General features: G+C 45.5%; 1 protein-coding gene across 1 annotated transcript in view; it reads left to right on the top strand.

Moving 5' to 3' along the window:
* Positions 1 to 278: 278 nt before the first annotated feature.
* Positions 279 to 10293, top strand: part of PARVA (parvin alpha) — a 146867-nt gene continuing 136852 nt past the window's right edge. Inside the window, exon 1 of the mRNA XM_015596631.2 lies at positions 279 to 532. Within this exon, the coding sequence (XP_015452117.2) occupies positions 397 to 532 (136 nt within the window). The 5' untranslated portion in view covers positions 279 to 396. The remainder of the gene's footprint in view (positions 533 to 10293) is intronic.

The following is a 10293-nucleotide window of genomic DNA, read 5'->3' on the forward strand; positions in this document are numbered from 1 at the left end:
GCAATCACTGCTCCGGATTTGTGTGAGGATCTGTGCTGGGTGCAGAGCCAGGGGAAATGAGGCTCCCAGGCTGGAGGGTCTCACACACACGAGATAAGGCCGCACGTTCTGCACGGGGCGGATTTGCGGTATCCATCCCCCTTGCTACCGGTAGCCAAGGGACCTGGAACGCAGGCCTGGCCAGGGCGAGGGCCCGAGCGCGCAGCTCCTCGCAGGGCGGAGGGCGGCGCGAGGGAGGGAGAGAGGGAAGGGAAAGGCGAGTGCGAGCTGCCTTAAATGCTTGGAATAATTCCGCTTCCGTTTGGAAAGCCGCAGCCTCAGTCCCGCCGCGTCCGCCGCGTCAGCCCAGCGCCAGCTCCGCGTCCAGACCGGCCCGCAGCTGCCCGCTCCGCCGCCATGGCCACCTCCCCGCAAAAGTCGCCCTCTGTCCCCAAGTCCCCCACTCCGAAGTCGCCCCCGTCCAGGAAAAAAGATGACTCCTTCTTAGGGAAACTCGGAGGGACTCTGGCCCGAAGGAAGAAAGCCAAGGAGGGTGAGTATGGCCCTGCCGCGCGAGCGGCACAGATCGGGTACCGGGGGCCTTGGGGCCAGGGCTCAGGCCGGGCGGGAGCGCGCCGCGGGTGCCTGGAGCCGAGGGGGGCGCGGCGACGCGTGCGCGCGCTTCCAGGAACGTTGTGGCTGGCGGGCCTTGAGCGCCCCGCGGGCCACCACCACCTCCCTGCTGGTGGTCGCCTTCGCGCTGCTCTCCAGGGCCCTGCGGCGACTGACTGGGGCCACCTGGGCCTGGAACCGGGGAACGCCTGTTCTCGGTCCCGAGGCCGCTTGGCCCAGGGACCCTGGAGGCGGCCGGCCCGCCAGCCTGGAGGCGGCGTCCTCCTGTAGGCCCCAAGTCCCCGCCCTTTACGCGCCCGAAGGCTGGCGTTTCTCAAGTTTCTACTGAAACTTCTGGGCGCCGTCACTCTTTGCCTTTCGTTGGTCTTTGAAATCAGATCGTTTCCCAGACCTGCTGAAGTCCAGTTGCAGCGTTGGCCTCTTTAGATCTTTTGTCCATACCCAGGGCCTGGTGTGGCTGTATTAATGAGTAGATCAACATCAAATGTTTGTCGAATGAATGAGTGAGAAGCTGGCTTTCCTAGCGGTCCTGCTGTGTAGTGGATGACAAACTCTCACCCCAAGAGAAAACCTGGATGAGACACACACACACACACACACTTTGCATCATGACTGTGACCCTTCTGTGAACTTGAGAGCTCTTGCAAAAACCATTTCCTTTTTCCCGCCCAGGTGAATCGAGGCGATCCTATTTTTTTCTAGAAGAGCTTGCGTGGGAAATGTTTTGTCTAAAGGGCAGATTTCGCATCCTGGTTTTGGGTTTGAAAAACGTGGTCACGGTCTTGAAGAAGGAGTAGTGAGAGATGGGTAGATAGAAGTTGCTTGGTTCATTTTTTAATATATATAGACTGCTCAGTGGTGTAGGAATAGCACTTTTGAAGGTTGTGATATGAGATGTAAAATAAGTTTCATGTTCCTGAGTTATCTTAAAGCATAAAAAAGAATTTTAAAAATTTCATTGTTGAGAATTATTAAATTTAACACAATAGACTAGCCTTCCATTCTCTATATTGAAATGAGAAGCAGCAAAACATATACCCCAAAATGTCCCCCCACCCTCCATTTGGTTATTTTGGCAAACCATTAAGTAATGTGCAGTTGGTAGCAAATCCTGGCTTAGAAATTCCTTTTCTAGACTACTCTTTTAACTTTTTCCCCTCAGTATCCCTGATATGGGCTCTCTAGTTTAAGACTGGGCAACTCAATTTTTAAAACTCATGACTTACTGGGAATGCTCACACCACCATTGCCAACTCTTTAGAAAAGTTTATTGTAAAAGTAAAAAGCTGGTCTTTTTTTGTATCTACTACTATTCTATTCCAAGAGCCAGGAGAATGAGTCTGCTGGTGGCCCTTCACTTTTTTTCAGGTGGACTAGCCTGTCTCCTTCAGCCTTTTCTTCACCAGGCCAAACATCCTCTGTTCCTATAGCTGGTCCTCATAGACATGATTTTATGGCACACTGACATCCTATCTCTTCATTTTCAGTGAGGTCAACTTAGTTGGGACTTTGAAAACGATGTAGTGGAAGGACTATTTACAGAAGTGTGGGCAGAGTTAAGGGAACCCCAAGAGATGATGGGAACGTAGGCGCTAGCAGCGGTGACAGGGGCCTGTTACCACCCCTAGACCTGGAGGGACAAGGGAAGCAAATCGGAACCCATTGAGAGCCGGAGCTGTAAGAGGCTGCCTGACAAACTGCAGCTGTAGAGGGACACGTGTCAGAAATGTGAAGGTGGAGCAGGGAGACATGCACAAGAGAGACTGCATGTTCTCTTTCTTTTTGCCCGGAATCTTTTTCTGGTACTTAAAATTGGCTAGACCCAGTGGGAAGTCACCAGGGCAAGGGAATCTGGGTGATATTGTATGTAGGGGTCAGCTCCTTTAGGGCACAGAGCAGTGCAGAGAATAAATGATAGTGGGGAGTGGGGGCGGGGGCAATGGAGAATAGCTAGCAGGTCCTCTCAAAGCAAGGTGCTCAGAAGTCAACATAGTACAGTAGTAATCCTGTCCAGCTAGTCCTAGTTAGAACAGGGCTGTCACCTCCTTTGCTCTAGCACAGACATCATGTTCTATTAATGCAGTCAAGGCTGTTTTTCTTTATTTTGCCAACTATATCATACTGTTATCACTCATTGAGCTTGCTATCAGCTGAAAGATATTTTTGTTTGGTACTTCTCAAGCATTCCCTTCCCTATCTCAGATTTACTCTATTGGGTTTTTGAAACCAAGTGCAAGATCTTGTTTTAATCCTTGTTATACTTAACTGTTAAGTCCTTATTCTGTCATTCAGTCTGTGAGCTAATCCAGGGGATGTAAATGGGTGAATTGAAGAGCATGTGCTTCTCTTAAAGGAGCCCACCATCACTCAGCTCCAACTGCTTGCTGCTGCACCTAGTAGTTCTGTGAGCCAAAGGTCAAAGAAGGCAGTGGGTGGGTCTGAAATGACCTGTTCTTAGTGAGCATGTGCTGCGTCTCAGTGATCAGTGCTTTACGTCGTCAGGGGCCTACTAACCATCACTTCAGTAACAATACGGCTAGATCTTGCTCTGGATTCTGTATAATCTCTCAGCTCTGTGCTTTGCAGAAACTACCTTCTTCCACTTTCCCGCTAGTGTTCTAGAACCTCCCATTCTTCACGATTCCTCAAGATCATTGATGTTGGTCTGTCCACAGATTATTTTGGTGCTTTGGCATAGAATTCTCCTGGGCCCAAGGACTACCATTCATTCATTTTGATACCTGTTGTGTCCCATTGTAGGACATGGATTAGAAAGACATAATATATGTTAGAATATTTAGGTCAATGATTTCATATAACAGTATATCTTCCTAAGAATACCTATGATGTACATCACAGAATGACTATAAATTTCATGAGACTACATTAAAACTTGTCATCACTGTAGTGTTTTCATAAGAAAAAATAGCATTGGAGAGCAAGAGAGAATACAGGTTAAAAGCATGGTCTTTGGTAGAGACATTTGGGTTTGATTTCTGATCTGGCTCTTTATTTATTGCTATGATTTAGGACAAGTTCCTTAATCCCTTAAAGCCTCTGTTTCTTCATCTATAAAATGGGAATAAAAATTGCTTCCTTAATGGAGGTTGCCAGGCTTAAATTAGATAAAGTATGTCCTATGCGTAGCATGGCACAAATAATAATAGCTGTTAAAAGTGATAGCTCGATTTTATACAGTCTTTAAATTTTGAAATAGTTTTTTCATTATGGACTGCAGAAGATTCTACAGGTCTACAAATAGGCTAGTAGCCTATGACTGTATGAAGCTCATCTAAGCACTATTTAGGTCCCTTTGGAAATTAGGGATCTTTCCTTGCAAGTCAGATCCTCTGGTCACATTTCCAAATGTCACATTTCAGCATTTTAAAAATATCTAGCCCCTTTTAGTGAGTCGAATCTAAGAGGCTTTTGTTTTTCTCTGTGGGTTGTCTTTTTGGGGTTTCCAGTCACCGATTATGCCATACACGGCCCTCCTGTGTAGGTTCTTAGACTAGCCTTTCAGAGTCCATTTGCCAAAAGGCTACTTTTCATTTTCCTTCTTCTAGATCTATCCTTGAGACTTGGTCTTTCCAAGAACACCATCTTGAATTGCATCTGCCAGCTGAAGGTGCACTAAATTAGGTCAGCAGCAATGGTTATTCCTGTCATTTACCCTTTACTTATTCTCCTTCAGAGTTTTACATTTCATCCAGTGCCTGAAGTGTTTAGTAAGGGCTTTAATTTAATAATTTTTATAAGGATCCTTATCACTTTGGTTCACATTGGCTGTCCAGTATCATTGGGGGAAATCTCCAAACTCTGCAACAGACTTATGGTTTCTAGAGTGGAGCCCTCAGCATGGATGAGCAATCTTTCTCTTTCCTCCTAATCAGCTTGAATTTTCATTTTGCAAAGTGCCTCCTCAAACCCTCACCACTCAAGTACTTTCCAAGACCTCGAGACAGAAAACTGAGTACCTGGTATGAGGTCGTTCAGTTTCTCTTCACTGCCCTCCTTCCCTGCCCCTATCTACACCTCTCCTTTCACACTCCTCCCTGCCCTCGTCCCTTCCAAGGAAATCCCTTCTCTCCTTTCTCCCGAGGCCATTCATTTCCCCTTTCTCGCAGATTTGGCATCGCCAGATATCTTTTTTTGTCATATCCTCAGTCTTTTTCATGCTGATCTATTCCCCTAACATTCTATAAATACGCTTGAGTCTTTCCTGTTTGAAGAAAAACTGATACTGGTTTCCTCTTAAGTTACTTACCAGAGGTCTTGAAAGAGTTGTCTATACTGGCTTTCCCTTTCTTATCTCCTAGTCACTTCCTGATCCGCTATTCCCATTCTTGCTCCAGTTATTTATTGAGTGCCTACCATGTGCCAGGCACTGTGCTAAGTGCTGGAATATAGCGGTGGAAAAAAAGACAAAACTCTCTGCCCTCATGGAGCTTACATTCTAGTAGGGGAAACAGATAATAAAGAGATAAATTGGTAAAATATGTGTATTTTGGTAGAGTGGTGACAAGTGCTATAGAGTGAAATAGAGCAGGAAAAGAGAAGATGGAATATTGTGGGATGAGGGATGGTTGGCGATTTTAAATGGGATGGCTAGAGAAGGCCTCACTGAGAAGAGTGTATTTGAGTAAAGACCTGAAGGAAGGAAGGGAGACGGCCATGTGTGTATCTTGGAGAAGAGTGTTACAGGTAAAAGGAATGACAAGTTCAAAGGGTAGGAGTGGACTGGGTGTGTTGAGGACTAGCAAGGAGGTCGCTGTTATTAGAAGAGAGAGTGAACACAACTATGGACAATGGTGTGGTCTCAGAGGCAATTAGCGAGTGTGGGACAGGTTGTGTAGGGCTCTGGAGGCCATTGTGAGACCAGGGCCTTTACTCCAAGTGAGATGGGGAGGTTTTGGAGAATTTTGCACAGAAAAATAACATGACCGTACTTCAGCTTTAATAAGATTGCTCTGATGGTGTTAAGTGACTGAGGGGGACCATCATGATCCAGGTGAGAGATGGTCATGGTCTAGAGATGAGTGGTAGCAGTGGAGGGGATGAGCATCAAATTCTGGATATAGTTTGAAGGTATAGTGCAGTGGTCCCCAACCTTTTTGGCACCAGGGATGGGTGCACCTATGGGCATCTAATGCCTGATGATCTGAGGTGGAGCTGAGGCAGTGATGCTAGTGCTGAAGCAGCTGGAAATACAGATGAAGCTTCTTCTCTCCTTGCCTGCCGCTCAACTCCTGCTGTGTAGCCTGGTTTCTAACAGGCCACAGACCGCTACTGGTTCCTGGCCTGGGGATTGAGGACCCCTGGTAGAGTGGATAGAATTTACTGAAAGATTGGGTGGAAGATGAGAGAGTAGAATCAAGATGACTCCAGGGATTTTGGTTTGAACAACAGGAATGATGGAACTGATTTTAACTAAGGTGGGGAATTCTGCAGGAAGAGCTTGTTTTTAAGAGAAAGCGGGAGTTCATAGGAACTAGACGTCCAGTTCCTATGTTGAGTTCACAGTCGGTTTTAGGGATCTAGTTGGGAGTGGGGGGTCTGGGCTAGAGACATATCCCAATTGGTGTGTAGGTGTATTTAAAGCCACGACACTGAATGGGATCATTAAGGGAGGGGATATGGATAGAAAGTAGAAGAAAGAGGTCCAAGGACTGAGCCCAAAGGCTTTCCAACATTTAGAAGCTGGGAGATGAGGAATAAGCGAGAGAGCCTGAAAAGTAGTGACCCATGTGAGGGGAGGAAAACCGGGAGAGTGTGGAGTCCTGGAAGCCAGCAGCAGAGTCCCTTCCGTTCCCATCGTTTATGCTTCATGGACTAAGGCCTCCAAACCCACTGTCTCCTTTTCAACCCTGATTCCACTTGGGCTCTTTGTGGCATTTGACGTTATTCGACTTTCTTTTTTCCTTAAAATTTTCTTCTCCCTTGACCTTATCCACACTGAATTTGCTCCCTGTGTCACTGATGACTCTTTTTCAGACTCTTTCTCAGGCTTTTCTTATCTGTCTGCCCCTCAGCAGCATTTCCTAGGGTTCTGACGTCATTTGCTTTGCCCTCTGTTTCTTTTTCTCCCATCTGCCCATTGATGTTTCTCAAATCCAAATCTTTACCTGTAGAATAGATGCATCTTTCCACCATCTGGATATGTCACAGAATTCTCAAACTCAGCATGCCCTCAGTGGAATTATTTGCCCCACATGCCCGAATCCACCTATTTCACCTCTATTACTCCACTATCCACCTCTATTTCAGAGGTCAGCAACTTTTCCTTAAAGGGCACATAGTCAATATTTAAGACTTTGCTGGCCCTCTGGTCTCTACTCAGTTCTACCTTCATTGCCATAAACAATAGGTGAATGAACAAGTGTGGCTGTGGTCCGATAAAACTGTAGTTATGGACACCGAAATTTAAATTTCACATAGTTTTCATGTGTCAAAATATTCTTTTTGTTGTTGTTCTTTTTTGCTGCCTTAATTCAGGCCCCACAAGTGCTCTTTGTTTTCATTGCGATGGTTTATTTTTTTAAGAAAGTATTGTCTTTATTTTCTACCTGGGATATTGCAGTATCTACCCCACTAGTCTATCTCTAGCCCTTTTTTGTTCAGCCCACCCTTCATCCTTTTGCCAATATGTCATTTTTTAAAACACAAAGATAATGTCCCCTCAGGACAGACTTCTTAGTGTGGCCTTCGAGACCTTCGCGATTGATCTTTAGTCTAGTTTCTGCTATTTCTCTTTCAAGAAGCCTCCATTTTAACCATACCAAACCACTCTTTATTCCCCAAATTCACCGTTTTCTTTCACATGTTTTAGCCTTTACACATGCTGTTCCATGTTTCTGGAATGATCTTCTCCCCTTCTCCATACAACAAGTTCTTATTCCATTATCAAGATCCAACTCAGATATCCACTTCTGTTTGATGGCTTCCGTAGCTCTGCCTGGAGGAGTGAGATGCTTCCTTCTCTGTGGCCCCCCACCACCTTGTCCCTGCCTCTGTGGTAGCACTGGCCACATCGCCTTGCAGCCATTTGTGGGTGTAAGCCCTCTTCCTGTAGCCCTCCTGCCTCCTGTAATATTCGACCCATAATAATGTTGGCATTTCTGTGGAATGAATTTCCCCATTTTTACCTTGGTGAAAATAGCCCACTATAAACTGATTGTACAATTTAAGACAAGTCTCTTCCCCTTTGCCCATTTCTGACATCAGGGGATTAGGTTAAATAACCTCATAGGGCCCTTGCAGCTCTGGTATTCTATGATTTCTGCATTCTCATTTCACCAGGCTTCTCTCAAATTCAGTTTTATTGTCTGTGTAGGGTGGTCTGGGAATGACATCATCACAAAGACCTCTTTCTTTCCTCCACTAATGAAGGCCCCTCTGTGTCGGGAGGAGGAGATGGAAACCAGGATAAGTGGGCCCTGGCCCAAGGACACCTCCGTATTAGGAATCAGTCTCCTTGTCTCATGGAATATCTCTATTTGGTTAACAAGCACAGTTCGTAATTATGTTTTAGCCATTAGTACAGGAGGAGGGATGAGATCCTCATGTAAACATTTGTAAGCATCTAAAAATCTTTACTCACTGTTACGGGAAAAAAAGAACGCATTTGGGGAAAGCTCTCCAACTTAAAAGACTTACAAGAGTTTTAAAAATAAAAATAAAATACTTTAAAAAAACTGTAAACATTCTGTTGTTTTCAGTTATGTTCCACAGCCTGAAATCAATGAGAAATCCAAATGAGGGCTTTGCCCGAGGCCCAGGACAAGGAGGCCTCCTCCGCCTTGGGCCCTGGACCTCATCCAAAAAAAAAGCAGACTCCAGGAGGACAAGAGTGTGTTTGTTTTGCTCTCATTTGTATCCCCAGTGCCTAGCACAGCACCGGGTACTTACCAGATGCCCTCAAAATGGTTATTAACTGCCCGAATCATCAATGGGCATCTTATTCCTACTGAATAAGAAATAAGGATGTCCCCAGGTTACTTCAAACTCTGCTCTAACCTCAGATAACTCTTCTGGTCCCTTGATTCCTCATTTTCTTGGGGGTGGGGTGGGGGGAGGGTGTGTGTGTGTGTAATAAAACTGCCTCCTCCCTCCCTCCAGGAATCTACTCTTTTGGGGAAGACATTATCACTTAGCAGCCCTGTCGTTTGACAAACACACAAAGGCCTCCGAGACCAGAGGTTTGGGTCCTAGAATCAGCGAGCACCGATCGTGCACTGGCAGCAGTGAGCCTGCAAGGAGGCCCGCTGGTCAAAGGTGGGGAGGAGGCTGAGTGTAGAGGCCAACATTCTTTGTGTTTCATCCAGAAGAGCTTGCTTTGTGGAAACGGCGTCTCACATATTCACGTTAGCTTGCTTAAGTGAACCAGGACTGAAGTGAAACAGCCTCTTTGCAACATTTGGGGGAGATGAGAGAAGAGAGCAGACTGAAACTCTACAAGAGAGATTCAGAATTCCTTTAATTCCCTCACGCTGACCCCTTGTTCTCCCCTGCACATCTCAGCTTCATTTCCGCACTGAGTACATAGTTAAGGAAAACTGAAAATGAGCCAGAGGCAAGGCCACTATCATTACCCCTCCGCGGGAGAGCCCCCGCACAGGAACTCCACCCCGCCTTCAAAACACCAAGAAAAGAACCACCAAAAGGAGAGAATGGCTTGATGCCACGGTTTCACTGAGCTTCGCCTCGCGTCTGTTTATTGCTGCTCAGCTGCTTCATTTCTGCTCAGGCCTGAGACTCATGTTTGCGTGGTGTGGGGCTCACTAGAGGACTCACCTAAAACCTAGTTCTGTTAGCGTTTACTAAGTGATAATTCTGTGTGCTTGGAACGTACCCGCCTGACAAAGTCTTAGGGAAACCAAACTTTGTGACTAGTGTCATTTGTCTTCTCTGCAAACCAGCCTTAGGGAAATGTTATGCCCTGGGTGGAGGAAGCAGAGAACTTAATTGGTTTAAGCGGAAGTATTCTGAACCACTACTGCACATTCTCTTGGGGAAAAGAAGAGTGAGCCGTATCACTTAGCATATGATATTTTTAAATAAAAACTTTTTTCTTTCCCATTATAAAATTAACCCATGCTTGTGGGCTTTATGGGAAAATAGAGAAAACAGTCGTATGAAGTTCCAGCTCCCAAAGGCAAATCACAATTAGAATTTTGATTTCTTTCTTTCTGTTCTTTTTCTTCATTATAACTTTTTCCTGGTTTATAATTGTGAGTATACTGTGTATATAAATATTCTGTATCATTTTTCATTTATTATAAGGTAAATATTTTTCATGTTATTGCAGATCTTTTCAAACACTTTTTAAGGTGCATAATTGAATGAGTGTCTTATGGTTTACTTAAGCATTTCTTTTAGCCCTCTTTTCCCCCCTTCCTTCTAGAAATAACGCTGCCTAAAGCTCCCCCTGCCCCCAATTACTCAGAATAATTTCCTTTGCTTGGAGCCCCAGAAGTGCAATTACATAGTCAAAGGCTCACAATTGGCTTGCTTACTGTCAATGATTTACAATTGATAGTGAGGGAAAACGTATGCTTTTGAGTCTGGGTAGTCTTCCTAGTTAAAACCAACCTAGTTAGGCTGAGGGTTTCTGCTTGCTCCTGGCTGGCAGTACTAAGTTACCTACACGGGGTGGGTGGGTGGGTGGAAGGTTCAGGCGTC

This window comes from Pteropus alecto, unplaced genomic scaffold (assembly GCF_000325575.1).
Source record: "Pteropus alecto unplaced genomic scaffold, ASM32557v1 scaffold461, whole genome shotgun sequence".
Lineage (NCBI taxonomy): Eukaryota > Metazoa > Chordata > Mammalia > Chiroptera > Pteropodidae > Pteropus > Pteropus alecto.